Source organism: Anopheles maculipalpis, chromosome 2RL (genome assembly GCF_943734695.1).
Source record: "Anopheles maculipalpis chromosome 2RL, idAnoMacuDA_375_x, whole genome shotgun sequence".
Lineage (NCBI taxonomy): Eukaryota > Metazoa > Arthropoda > Insecta > Diptera > Culicidae > Anopheles > Anopheles maculipalpis.
In genome coordinates, this window is record NC_064871.1 from 36,269,559 (window position 1) to 36,283,864 (window position 14,306).

General features: G+C 45.1%; 3 protein-coding genes across 3 annotated transcripts in view; 1 reads left to right on the forward strand and 2 right to left on the reverse strand.

Moving 5' to 3' along the window:
• LOC126557880 (uncharacterized) overlaps positions 1–14,306 on the reverse strand; it is a 237,827-nt gene that overhangs the window by 27,507 nt on the left and 196,014 nt on the right. The gene's annotated exons all lie outside the window — the stretch shown is intronic.
• Positions 7,561–8,878, forward strand: LOC126558655 (transport and Golgi organization protein 2). The gene is made up of 2 exons (XM_050214706.1): positions 7,561–8,234; positions 8,656–8,878. Exons 1-2 carry the CDS (start codon positions 7,561–7,563, stop codon positions 8,876–8,878), a joined length of 897 nt encoding a protein of 298 aa, XP_050070663.1.
• Positions 9,088–14,039, reverse strand: LOC126559664 (RRP12-like protein). The gene is made up of 8 exons (XM_050215835.1): positions 13,636–14,039; positions 11,293–13,557; positions 11,058–11,217; positions 10,718–10,990; positions 10,099–10,376; positions 9,883–10,034; positions 9,270–9,807; positions 9,088–9,201 (listed from the first exon to the last, which is right to left on the reverse strand). The coding sequence occupies exons 1-8, from the start codon at positions 14,037–14,039 to the stop codon at positions 9,090–9,092; spliced, it is 4,182 nt and encodes a 1,393-aa protein (XP_050071792.1). The 3' UTR covers positions 9,088–9,089.

The following is a 14,306-nucleotide window of genomic DNA, read 5'->3' on the forward strand; positions in this document are numbered from 1 at the left end:
CGGTGTATAAAAGAAACAAAGCAGTACGCCCCCCCCCCCCCCCCCCCCCCCTTAGGCTTAATAGCTGATTGAGCCAAATCGGAGCCAAAAAAAAACAAACGCCTTGCCGCTCACTGAGCTAGAGTGTGCTAGAAAATTGCGCAAGTACGCAGCAAAGCAAACCAACGAGCATCGCTTGCCGCGCAGAGCAAATCTGGAAAGGAAACGGATATGGTTGACGGACGGGGCGCGGTTGCCCGCGAAGACTCTCGTCCTCGCTGTCGCTACACTTTCGGTCATTCACCTTTTCAGCGTTATGCTAATGGCGGAATGCAGTGGCCAAAAAACTAAAAGGAAGAGAAAAAGATAACCATCACATCTGCCACGGGCCACCAGCTGCAGGGGCCGTTTTTGTCCCGTTTGTTTCCACATTTCACAAAATTGGCCGGCACAATCGAACTGATTAAGATTGACCGCATTAAAGGCGGCACTGCTTAGAAGGGACGATCACACACGCGACATTAGTGTATCCGTTTCTACGGCGGATTACGAATCTTTTCAAAGTGTTATGCCCGAATGGATCGCTATGTAGTTGGCTGCCGTATGATTTAACCGTTTGGTCTCTGCTGTGTTCTTCGCACGGCCCACCATGCGGCTCCATCGGTGCGTTCTTGGTGCGCTATCAAAATGTGTTGAGAAGAGTTTGGCTTTTTGTTTTGTACTCAGAATATGAATCAAAGGGAAATGAGATGTGTATAGGATGTATGCAATGTTTGTAATATATTTTTGCATGTATTTTCAGTATATTATAAACTGTTTCAATTACAAACTTTCTATTGAATAATTGTTGTTTAAAAAATGTTTTGTTTTGTTGATTTTGAAAATATTTTAATTTATTCGAGTGCGACGGCTCTCCAACGTAATTGCAGATTTTGAAAATATTTATATTGAAAATATTTAAACATGAATTTAAAAAAATACTTATAATTGAAAAGCTGAAAAATAAATATTCAAAAATGTGTTAGGAAAATTACAATAACATTGCAACGATCAGCAAATTGGATTAGTTTTAAACAAATTTATTTTTTAAAAACATAGGTAAAATACGCGACACATTAAACAACAACGTCGGCCCGGTGGTATATGCGACAGCGGCGCCGGTCTTCAAACGGCCTGGGACAGGACTGGGGATTTAATCCCATCCGTATCGTCCCCCCGTAGAGAGGACTGACTAGTCAACTACGTGGTATCGACAAGCCTAGTAAGCCATTCGATAGTCGGCGTGACCTTAGAAGGTCTTTAAGCCAAGAAGAATAAGATTATAGACAACAGCGCTAGATCGTGAGCAGTATCGAAGACTTCTGCAATATGAGCAAGTAAGCATCTAAAATCTTAGTCTCAAGAACGGATATCAGGATGGTCTTATCGTTTGGACTTTTAATGTACATGCTGAAAAACATTGTAACAGTAAAACTAGCGCGATTTTGACGCGTGCAATTACACTGCAAGTAATCAAAATGACTGCTGATAACCAATTCAATATTTTTTTATATTCTGACTACCATTTTTATGGTTCTTTGAGTTTGTGTACTAGGCTTAGTGCGCATTTGATTGGTTGTTTCTTACACCAGCATTGAAACATCATCAAACAGAGCATGTCAATAGTTTATCCTGTTGTGTTGCAACCTCGATGATTCAAATTGTTTACAGCAAAGTGGTCAAAGCATCAGCCTTCTTCTTGGCTTAACGACCTGTAAGGTCATGCCGGCCATCGAAATGGCTTTCTAGACTGCCGATACCACGTAGTTGGTTAGTCAGTCCTCAGTACGGGGGGACGGTCCGGATGGGATTTGAACCCCCGTCAGCCTTGTTACTCTGAAAATTGTTAAATGATGTTTAACTTCTTTTTTATTGTATATGGTAGGATAAAATAAGCTTTTTGTGAGTATTTTACATTGGAACAAGCCACCAGTCAGAATGACTGATTAGGTAGAATTGCCCATGACGTAATTTAGTATCAATATTAGATAAGATTTTTAATTTTTTAATTTATAAAAATTAACATCTTATTTGTTGTGCAAAAGTCATGCATCAACATCGGTAGAATAGTTTAACTACAAAAAATAAACCCACTTGAAATGACGCCAAAATGACAGGTCCGGTAGTTCTAGTGTTAAAGAACATGTCTGGCATTGAGATACTGAGGCCATCCATACAGTGTCCTCTTACGTATACTGAAGGGACACAGGGGACCCCGAGCTGGGCATGGGCCTCTAAAAGAAATGACATAGAACCACCATCCGGTTAGCAGATTCAAAGTGACAGGTGCCTCCAATTTCCAATTCGCTCAGGACCTCCGAGGGACATAATTCGACAGTAAGCATAAGTCAAGGAAGCCTGATATGGCAGAAGATAAAGAATGTGAATAACAATGTCGCGTTTCAGTCTTCCATACTTTCCACTATTTCTAAAACAAATTCATTTCAAATACAGTAAAATGTATTGCTATTTTTTTTTTTTTGTTTATTCAAAAGGGACGGCCAGGCCGTATTGCTAAATGTATTGCTATAAATAGTCACAAAAAACCCGAACATGGATGATGGATAGAAAAACACTAAAATACAATTCATCAATAAAAAAAACTGCCTGAACTGACCCACTAAAATGAAACCGCAAACCGATTCTAGCCAGCAAACCAATTACAACCTCATGCAAAGTAAGAACACCTGCACAGCCTGCCTTTGCATCGTTCAATAATGCAGAAGCACAAAACAACAACAAAAGAGTAACCATCCAGCCGCCTAACAATACTAACGATCGCGACGCCCAGAGTACAGGCGTCCCACCCCCAGAGTACGAGCGGTAAAGCACCGACCACCGAATGCTCGCTCCATCAACGGGCTTCCTGGTGCATCAACACTCACACACACACACACCTATCACGCATCCATCCCTCGTTTTAATGTCCACCTCCCATCGAAATCGAAACCGATCGATGCTTCGTTTCTCACGCCAGCTAATCAAAGCGGATTGCGGTCCTCCGTGTGTGCCGCCGCATCGCGTAATCTCGTCGCAGCTCTTCACGGCTGAAGCGCGAGAAGCGAGCCACCTTTATCCAATTCCGATTTGCATTTCTAATGTTTCGCCAAACCCGTCGTGTCTGCCACACGGTCAAAGCTGCCACCGAACGGCGCATTTCTGGTGACATTTACACGGCGGACGGGCCCGGTTTCAAGATGTGCAGCGCAGTCACCCAATGCGGTCCACCACCACCACCACCACCAGCCAGCCAGGCAGCCAGCAGTCGGCTTTTGCGCTGCGGTGGTGCCGGTGTTTGATGTCGTCTAAGCAATGGCGGACGAGCTTTCTGTGCCATTAAACTTGTTCAAGGTCGTGCTTCGGAGGTGGGAGTATTATGGTGAAGAAGGAGGTGGAGGGGGGGGGAGGTGGAGAGCGAGATGGAGAAGGAAAGGAAGGCGGACAGGCGGGTGTCATAGCGATCTGTCATCTTCGATCCTGCAGAGCGTAGTAGGATCGCGGCGATGCAGCTCTGAAGCTGGAGAAGCGAGCACGTGGTCGTTTCGGTATGTCCAATGCGCATTGCACGAAATCAAACACTACTTAAAGCGTTTGTTTACAGCGGTGTTCACGTAGCAACACGTTTGTGCGCCGGTTCGTTAATTAGGCGAATATGCCATCGGAGCTTAATTCGACGGGACATGTATTTTTCATCTTTTAGCTAGAAATGGTTTCAAAGGCTCGTACCTGGTACTGAGAGTTGTGATCGATTGGTCATTTACCATCATAATCAGGCTGCTAATAAGCTAATCCATCTAGATGTCATTCAAGCCGGTAGGAATTCCGTCAATTGCGCGCTGTGTTTGAGGACGGCAGAAATGTCTTAATCTAATCTGGCGGCTTGTTTGGGGGAGGGTACCTCAGGTAGTAGGAGAGCGTCATTACGACATTCATTCCAACCATGTTGGGATTACTAACGTGTGGAACTAGTACCGGTACTAGTCTACTCTCGCCAGTAACGTCAACCAGTTATCGTTCATTCATCTTTCAATCGTGCTCTAATCAGTTTTACGTTAATTTTTGGCATAGGTATGCCCACTGTTATCATACGAAATATAGCCGATATTGCGTTTCACCCACCCGCCTATCTGTCAATAACCTTTGTCTACAAATTTTGACACTCGATAACGGTACGATAAGAAGGAATATGTCATGATTATACCGCTGGCAGTACCCGGGCGGACCTTCCTATCTGGCGGTGTTTTAGAGCTTAGTTTGCCAGAGTTAGCTAAGAGGGTCATGAAACCTGGCCAAGGTGGATCTGTGCCGCGAGGGCAAGTGGGAACCCGATACGTTGGTACGATCCGCGCACCGCCAAAATCGCCGTTTGGGTGATGGCGACGATGATGATGATGATGGGGTGAACGAACGATCTGGCGGTCTCCTGCGATGCGGCCATTTATCGTTCGTTCAACCCATTCACAAACCCGGCGTGTTCGGATGGCAGGCACGAATTGCAATCATAGACAATCTAGCCCGATTGAGCCCGTGAATCATGGTCAGGCTCATACGGGCCCATGGGGCGGACGCATTTGGGGTTTCTGTATGCGTGTGTGTGTTTGCTTTTCTGGCTTGGATCGTAATCTTGGATGCAATTGTTTTCTTTTATCGGTCAATTGCGACCGACACATGACGTTCACAATGTATGCGTCCGTTTTTACTAATTAGTTATCGTGTAATCTTTGGGGTTTTTTTTATGATCGGAGTATTTGAGGGTTTTTAAAAAAAGCAAATTATCTAACATTCATCTAAGAAGCTACCAGAAGTTCAAGGGTTAAATATCACATGTGCCTGCGTAGAAATGCATATCGATGCAATGCACTCCTTAGTATCAATGTGGCTTTGTCTCACAAATTTGTTGAAACAAAGACACATAAAACTGATTTCTTATCTTTCAAACATTTCTGTAACGGTTCGTAATTCGTAAAGCAATATTTGAGATATATCAGGACCATCTCCGAGTACAATCGGTTTGTGAAACTGAAACAAGAAGATTTCGTTAATCCCTATTAACGATTCTGACATGTTTGGCTCGTAAAATGGAAAATGCTCTTTAGTTAATTTAGCTACTGCCTTCAATTCATCGTTGAAGTACTCTTCAACATTCATATTTAAATGATGCTAATAATACTCTAAAAGTTCAAATTGTTATCAATTTATTGATCACCAGGATAAGTTTTACTCAACACCATTTATGGTAATAAGCTCCCTTTGAATGATTCTAAGGAGGAGGAGGAACAAATGTGGGAACGGTAAGCATACAAAGGGGAATTAAAGACAAAGTAAGAATAAAAGTTATTGAACCACCCTAAACATGAGAGAAGAGGATCATTATTATACCATACAGTACATCGCTTTTCTAATGCCTGAAGATCTCTCGGACGAAGAGTTCGTGAAGGGACTTAGAAAAGGAAAGAGGAAAGTAGATCTGAAGCATCTATAAACCCAAGAAGCAAGCCTCGTATAAAGCAAGCTTAAGCCACATGTCACCTTTGACTTAGTGAGATAATTTGATCAAACATGTAGAAGTTGTCTTAAGTCATACGGCTGCAAAGGTGTATCGTCAAAGGTACGTTTTTAAGCGACTGGAATGAATAATCTTCGAATATTTTCAATTCTGTTGGAACCCTCCATAGTAGATCTCACAAGACTCTCCGAAGACAATTCCACAGGATCCCTTAAATCACCAGTTTCTCGAATGGTGAGTCCAAGAGCCTTGTTGGCCTTCAGTATGACCTCTTCAACATGTTCTTTGAAGCTCAACTTGTCATCAAGTATCACACGAAGGTCACGAATAGATGTAAAGAGGACAACTCGAGGTTGTAAAGCCTAATTGTAAGCAATGTGCTGGATTTTTTGTATATTTCTTTGGGGGGTTTTAGGGTTTGGCCGTACTGGTAATTTGCTAGATTTTGAATTGGGCTATTTTTTTAAAATTATTACAACATCCTTAACGATTGTTTTTTTCTTTAACTCTACCATATCGAGTGTTTTTGGTTAGCTATTTTTCGATTCCTTGATTTGAAGATTCCTTGAAGTAGTCCTACGCTGGGACGAACGGTTCAGGTGGGATTCAGCAAACGGTCCTGCCGTATGGAGGCACTGCTATCTCTGACTCACCGGATGGACGCTCTATACTAATTTTCCGTTGTCATTAATAGCAACAACCAAAAAAGGATTCTATTCACCTATAACACTATAACAACAAAAATACATCAGGACAAGAACATTCAAATATTCACCCTCAACACCAAATGGTGAGATATTTCGAACATAAATCGCATATCGTCGCACAATTTTCGTCCCACACTGTACGCGGTCGAACGATGTCTTTACCACCAAGCTTTCGAATGTTTACCCAAGCTCACCGAAGTAGGCTACTCCTACTACCATGGTAGAGCATCGGGTTTCGCACAGGTGAACAGCGCGTGAGCGGATCTAGTGTGGGTTGTAAATTTACTTACTATCGCTACTCGGCAACCGGGGTATGTGTGTCCGTTTGCCTCAGAAAATAGTACCACATGCACACCCATCAGTGTACTCAGCGACAGTTGAACCGGCAGCAACAACAGCTGCTACTGCCGTCACCCAAAAATCATCTGTTCGTTACGCAGCAATCGATTCGGCGTGATCGCGCACTGGGTTCAGCTACCCCCAACAGTGTGTTGTGAAAAGGTATCGCTTATCAGCTTTTTTCTCTGTCTTTTTTGTGAACAGCGGATGTGTTGTTTTCCGTCTGGGCGTAAGACAACGGGCTCTGGTCGTTGCATTATCTTTACCGTCCAACAGTAACGTTCCCCGTCCCCGTGCTTAACTTGACGGACAAATCGTACTGGTCAAAGCGTTCTTCACTAGATCAACGACCCTCCAAAAAACCGTGCGCATTTTGGATGCATCGTCAGTGCGCACGTTCGAACAAAAATATCTTTCCATCCCCTCACCTTCAATGACCATCCATTCGCTTCTGTCGCTAGTCCGAAACACTTATCTCATATTGTACACTTTATTCTCCACAGCCACCTTGATAGTCGTTAACGAGCAGCCCAACGGATGACCTTTGACACACCGAAACGACGAGCGTTTCTCAAATTGCTACAAAAGAGAAAATCGTTGGGAGGCGATATCGAGGTGATATCACAGAGTATGCTGCTGAATCATTCCCAAGGAAGGCCATCGAAGGAACATTATCAGTGTGATTGCATTAACGGCCCAAAGCGAGTTGCGCGCCAGTATGTGTGTCTGAGTCAGTAGCAAATGTAGTGAAACGGCCACTGAAAAAAAAAGAAAGAATCGAAAAGCTAACGAAACGAAAACAAAAACATTCGAGCGGGGAGAGCAGGTTTCGCTTTTAATTGCAAACAAAGTAAGCAGCAAAGCCGTCTAGTAGTTTACCGTGCCAAAAGGCCAGTCAGAGCTCGTTCGTAAGTGATAGCGAATCATCATCCGCTCGATCCGGTGCAGTAGTGCGTGTTTAGTCGTTCGATCCCCGGAACAGAAGCAAAGATGTGCATTCTGTTTGTTTACGTTGGTGACGGTTCCGCACCGGGGCGGTACCGATTAGTGTTAGCATCGAACCGGGACGAATTCTATACCCGACCGGCCATGTCAGCCGCACCATGGGAGGAAAATCCGCGTGTCATTGGTGGTCGTGATATGGAACCGGGTCGCGAAGGTGGTACGTGGCTTGCGATCGGTAACCATCCCGAAGGACGAATTAAACTCGGAGCACTGCTGAATGTTACCGGCGAAAGTAAAGCTAACGTTAGCAATGGTCGAGGACCGATCGTGGCTAACTTCCTTACCGGAGAGCTAACCGGCCGTGCGTACAGTGAACAGTTGCTTGCTGAGGACAACTTTGGTGCGTTTAATTTTGTCTCGATCGAGTTAGATGCGACAGTGTCGAGCGGGGGAATTGGTGAACAAGAATGTCCGGAGGGACAAGCTCATACCATCCCCGGAGGTACTATTCTACATACAAGCAATGCACCGCACAGTATTGACACGTGCAAGACCGGCCAAGCGCTAGGTTTCGGAAATAGTACGCTGGACAAACCGCTACAGAAAGTTTGCCGCGGAAGGGAACAGTTTGCCGAAATCGTGACTAGACGTAATGTTCCCTTTGCGGATAAGGATGCTTTCGTGGACGAGCTTATGGGACTGTTGAGGAACGATGTACGGTAAGTGGTTGTAATGATGGTACCAGGTAGAGATCGGAACTTTTGGCAGAAAAGTCGAACTGGTTCCCGACTCGTTCGGAATCGTTTGAACGATCCGGTATCGGCCGAAGCCGGCGAGAATGTTCGGAATCGTGCGAAAGGAGGAGAATATGGTAAAAAAGTTATCAAATCGGAATCGGAACTGACAGATCTTACTCCGCAGTGCCCTCCGGAGTTAATATCTAAGGTTACTCCTGACTGAATCGGATTTAAATCTTGAGTTTCCAAATTTTTTCCGCAGTATACTCCAGTCCAGTATTTTATGCGTCAGAGTCGAATTTAATTCATTAATCCACACAAGCGCTCCAACAACTACAGAGAAACCATCACCAGCACCAACTATTGTGATCAACGATCTTAACGACAGACTTTTTCCTTACAGCCACTTCCCGGACGCAGAATTGACGAGGCGTGCTGGACAGCACGCAGAATTTCTATCGAGCATTAACGTGCGCATGCCTGGCGGAGGCTACGGTAGCCGAACGCATACCGTGATCTTGATCGATCAAAGCAACCACATGGAATTCATCGAGGAAACGTTGATCGGCACCGATCCTCAAACTGGCGAATGGATAACGACGAGAATTGAACGTGAATTCTCCTAATGAAAATGAAATAGGTAACATAGGCAGGACAATATATCATTTCATATGGTGATATAGATAAATGTTTTTTTTAATTTCTATTTTCATATTATAAACAAATTTGCCCGGTCGGAGTAGAGAAGTTGAATTATATATGTTTATACCGCTTCTTTCACGATTATGCTCCGTAAACCTCCGAAACTGTGTGACGGTACTTTCGTGTTGTTTCGCGTTACTTTCGCTTCGTGCCAGCTTTAAGCAATCGTTTCTTCGATCCTGCAGCTGCTCCTTTCCTTGCACTTTTTACAATGCTCTTGAACTGTCCAGCATTTTTCGCGCGTTTCCTGTAGCATCAAAAAGGGACAATTAGTTTAAAAAAAATTGTTTGAACCGACTTACCATGAAAACCTACCTTCGGTTGAGCGAATTGCGGCTAAGCGGTACGTAAGCATACGGTTCGTGTTTGCCCTTCTTAAGCATATCACCAGCTGCTTTCTTTGCGCGATATTCTGCTCCGGTTGAGGCGTTCGATTTGGCCGTACGGTTAGTTTTGCTACTGTACCCGGACTTTACCGAGGAAGCGACCGGTCGATGGATACCCTTACCACCGGCCACATATCGATTCGACGTGCCAGACATGCCCGACCGTGCGCTGAGCACATCGAGCGCCTTCCGCTTCCGCGACGAAGGTCCATCGTCTTCCGGGTTCGGTTCGTCACGTTCGGCCTGACTATCGTCGCTATCGTCCTCGTCATAGATACGCTTTTTCGACTTATCCACGTACCCAACTGCCTCATCCGGATCCTCGTCGGAATCGGAATAGTCCTCAACGTCCTTGATAATGAGCCGCCCGTCGGCAGCTGTTTTAAAGCCACGGTTTTCATCCTTTCGCTGTTTGCTGGTACCGGCACGCGGTTGATTCTTGCTAGACACATCCATAGGTTCGTTGGCTAAAAAAGGAATTTTTCATTGTTCATGTTACTATACTTCTAAAGGGTAAAAATTGCACACATCCATGTACTTACTTGTAATTTTTCCAATCGCATCCAAATCGGCCAAATCAACGATGCTGTCTTCCGTTTCCTTGATGTACGTATCCATGCCCTTCTTCTTTCGACCCTTGCGCTCATCTTCCACCCCAGAATCGGAGTCAGAGTCCGCAAGGATATCATCGATCCTGTTGAAATGAATGTGAAGTTAATGGTTTTAATATAAGTGCTCTCCATTTTCCCTTCTCTTACGTTAAGCTCTTCTTCTGCAGTTCATTCGCAAAGTCCGGTTCATCATCCTCCTCCTCCTCTGCAGCGTCCTTGCCTCCACGCTCCTGCATGTTGCGTTTCGCCCGTCCTAGATCCTTGCGGATTTTCTTCAATCGCTTGTGCGTTTCCTCATCATTGCCCGGTACGAGCTGTATGACTTCCTGCGCACCGAACCGCTTGCACAACTTCTTCCAGATGTAGCCTAGCAACAGCCGGCAATGTCGCCTAGTGTCCGGAACCATCGCCGAAAGAGAGTTTACCTGTCGGTGTTCATAAAAAACCGTTTCTTTAATCTTCGTTTCAATGACCAAAAATACTCCCTTGCTTCTATAACCTCCTACACCCGGGTAGATCATACATTTTGTACGGAAATTTGAATTTTTCCAGATAAGAAAGCTAATACTTTTCATCTGCTCGTCATATTTCCTTAAAAATTTCAAAAAAGGTAAGGCTATTTGTTGCCTTACTAATAAGCTCTAGTTTTTCACTATTTGATTGGAAAAATAAAATGCAATTCAAACATACACAGCCGGGTCGGGGTTCATTGAAATAAAGGTTAATCGCCATTATTTTTCTCCTCACCGCGCATGCAAATACTTACAATCAGCGAAAGATAGTTGATCACGAGCGGGATTGGAAGAATTTTGGTATACACGTGCAAGAAATGCAGCGCCGCATCAACCTCAACTCGCGTTTTACCGATCAGAAAAGTGAGTACCTGATCTAGCATAAATTTGAGCGAATCGATCGACAACGAACCGGTAAACTTTTCCAGCACGGTACGCAGCACACCGATCGTATTGGTGATCAGCTGACTGTCGCCCATAAAGCCAGCGATGATAAGATCGATAAAATCGTTGATTTTTTCCTCATTCTGTAAATTTAAACGATTTTTTAAAATGACAAATGACAACCTCTTGCATGCGTAGAATCAAACTTGCATCAAACATTTCACCAATCTTTTCCAGCAACTCGGCACCAATATTTTGCTTCTTAATGTCTTCCAAATGATATGTAGCGACCACTTCCGATAGTGTGCGCGTTAGCAGCTTACTTTCCAGCACAACCGACGCCTGTTTTTCCAGTATCAGCTTCAAGCATCTGTAAATGGACAGAAATTGTAACTGTGTTGTAACTGTGAACCGATCAAACCGGATGATCCAACCCGCAACTTACTCTAATCGTGGCGCCTGAATACCCTCGTACGTCGTTCGCATCGTACCTAACAGCAACTTTTCCACATTGCCCAGCTTAGCCTCCACAAATCCAACGCAACCTTCATTTTCAGAGGCCAAAATTTCGCGCAACAATTTAAACGCTTTCTTCATCTGGCGTCTTACGTTCGCACTCTTTTTCGCGACCGTTTCCTGTTTCCTGTCCTGCTTCAGTATGACCGTAATGTACTTGTTGTAAATTTCGACCAGCTTATCCTTCGTCTGGTACAGGGCCAGCTGTTCAACGATATCAAACAGCGTATCGTAGATAAAGGTTCCCGGTGCCTTTTCTTGCAGCTGCTGCAATGCCACATTAAACATCTCGTCCAGTACCGGGGTGGGTGTGATGGAAAGGTACGCTTGAATCGTTTCGAAAGCGGTTTGCCGTACCTCGTTTTCGTAGCTGCCATTCGGTTTCGTTGTGTAGATGTTAAACAAACGGGGTAGAAAATTTTTTGCAAACCGTGCAATCTCTTCCCGATCGGCAGGTGTCTCGAGGTGTGTTATTAGCTCCTTTAAACCATCCAAAATGGGAGCACGCAGATCGGGATTTTCGTTCAGCACCGTGCCGAGCGTTTTCGCAATCAACCGGAAGTTGGACACGTCTTTTGGTTTGCGACAGAAACCCGGAAATAGGCCCCAAAGTTGACAGCACAATAGTTCGAAAATGTGCGCTTGGTGCTTGTTGTCCGTTTCTTTAAACTTTTGCCACAGCATGTAGCATTGGTAGGCCAGTTTCAAAATAACACTGTTGAACAGTTCGAAGCTAGAGTGTTGTAGGCCTTCGCGCAATAACGGCAACATCCAGGTACGATCAAGATCGATCTTACCATCCTCACCGGCGAGCGGAATGCATTGCAGCACTAAGCTGGTTTCCATGGAGCCTACTGCCTGCAGCACGGCATGCTCGATCTGTAAGCGTGTCGACGACTGTGGATCGTACCGTGTACCGAGCGTAGTTAGGGCGGGTGCCAGAGTTGCCCCAAAATATCGTCCGGTAGTATCGAACGCTATAGCCAATATGATCAAGACTTGCTTGGACGCATGACCGAACGGAGCCGTGCAGAGTACGTCAATGATGTACTTCAGTATCTTCTCGATCGAAGGACGATGTTTCTCGACCTCGTCTGGATCAGCACAGCAAGGCTGTACGCACTCGTACAGTATATCCTTTAGCGCGTTGGAAGCGGCCGATACTACATCCAACGTTTCGGAGGACCAGAAATCCTGAGTACAGACCTGTACGAACTTTGGCAGTGCTGTGCTGCAGAGCAGGAGATCGTACTTGGCCAGAAATAGGTGTCCTTCCTTCAGCACCGTCAACCAGGCAATGGTTTGCCGTGAATCGGACCGATCCGGTCGGTAATCGTACAGTGCGGAAAGTAGTTTGCCCGCCAACATTGGGGTAAGGTTTTCCGTCTTGGACGTAAACAGTGAGTGGAAAGTTTGGAAGCAATTCGTACGAATCAATACATTTGTGGCCGTCATGATCGATAGCAAACTTTCCGATACCAGCTTGATGTCGTCCTTATTAAATCCGGGCAGGGCGTTGTGCAGCAGTCCCAGTGTGTGCAAAATAACCGTTTGGTTGTTGGCAATGTTCTCCGGCTTAAACTGTCCAATGCAAAACCGTGCCACACGACCCCCCGCTGGATGATGCTTTACAAGATTGGCCTTCTGTACTGGCTTGTCACCATCACCTCGTTCCTCCTGTTGCTCATCAGCTTCTTGCTTGGGCGGAAGCATAAAACAACTACCATGAATTACAGCCACTACACCGTGTTGTGCCGCTTTACGTAGTTTCGGTTTGGTGTGTGTCGTAAATGCTAGTATGGCGTCGAAAAATTTCACCGTCGAAGACATCTTCCACTGATCGTATGCTTGCGCCCGTAACATTACCGAAATGCATCCGATCAGATTACGCACCATTGCATGGTTATCCGTTTCGGTGTATCTTTCCAGCAGAGCGAGCAGTGTCTGTGCTGTGTCCGAAAACTTACGCCGTAATACGGCCTGGGGAACCGATTTGATACCCATCGCAAGCAGTGAAACGGCGGCATTGATGTCATTTTCCTCCTTGGCTGCCTCTATCGTTTCCATGAGTGCGAGAAAGTATTCCGTACTGCTTTGGGTACCGGAATGCTCCTTGATGACTTCCGTAAGGGCGGCCAATATAGCGAGCATATCTTTCTGCAGCTGAGAATCGGCACGGAAGTTTGTCAATAATCTGAAAGAAAACAACAAAAAAATGCCCCATAAATAGCAACAAAGGTTCTTAATTGACGGGATGGCTCAGTTGGCTTACTTCTTGAAGCTCATGTTGGAGCAGGCACTCCAGTTCGAGGCGAACGTTTGGAACGTTTTGAACGTGCCCGGCTGTGAATCGGACATCAGCTCATCGTCGCCATCTTTCATGCTGAACGATTTGATACTGGCCGCAATATCGTTCACTGTTGGTGGTTTCGCTTTGCCCGCGCCTCCACTACCATACGACTGGATGGCTTCATGTTTCAGCACAGCTTCGAGTGTTAATTTGCTTTTCTGGTTTGCCGATTCGCCGGCCGGAGCGAGGCTTAGGTTTGTTTGGAAGAACCGGCTTTTTGCCTTAGCACGGTGCTTACTCTCTTGAGGATTGGACGAAGAAGCACTTCCTTTCTTCCAACGCTTTGAACCATCTTTTCTCTTTAGTTTGGAACGAAATTTACTCATTGCTGTGAAAGCTACGGTATGAACTTTTCACTTTTCAACAGTAAACTTTGCTAAAACACACGGAGTAAAGCAACGCACGTGCACGCACGTTTTGGCTGGGTGCAATGAAAACAGACCTCCTGTCAACGAGACGTCAGTCGTGTTTTTGAAGGATTGGTCATTTGTATTGAAAATGGTACTTGGGAGCATCGTCCCCTTCGTTTTGAGTAGCACTGCCATTCTACAATCAAAACAAACCACCACTGTCAGTCTTCTACTGCCTGTACG

Excerpts from the sequence above, each read along its gene's own strand:
- LOC126558655 (XM_050214706.1), top strand. The coding sequence starts at position 7,561 with ATGTGCATTCTGTTTGTTTACGTTGGTGACGGTTCCGCACCGGGGCGG. Across the intron at positions 8,235-8,655 it reads CTGTTGAGGAACGATGTACG|CCACTTCCCGGACGCAGAAT; the intron begins GTAAGTGGTTGT and ends TTTTCCTTACAG.
- LOC126559664 (XM_050215835.1), bottom strand. The coding sequence starts at position 14,039 with ATGAGTAAATTTCGTTCCAAACTAAAGAGAAAAGATGGTTCAAAGCGT. Across the intron at positions 10,035-10,098 it reads CTGCAGAAGAAGAGCTTAAC|GATCGATGATATCCTTGCGG; the intron begins GTAAGAGAAGGG and ends TCATTTCAACAG. Across the intron at positions 9,202-9,269 it reads CGCAATTCGCTCAACCGAAG|GAAACGCGCGAAAAATGCTG; the intron begins GTAGGTTTTCAT and ends TTGATGCTACAG.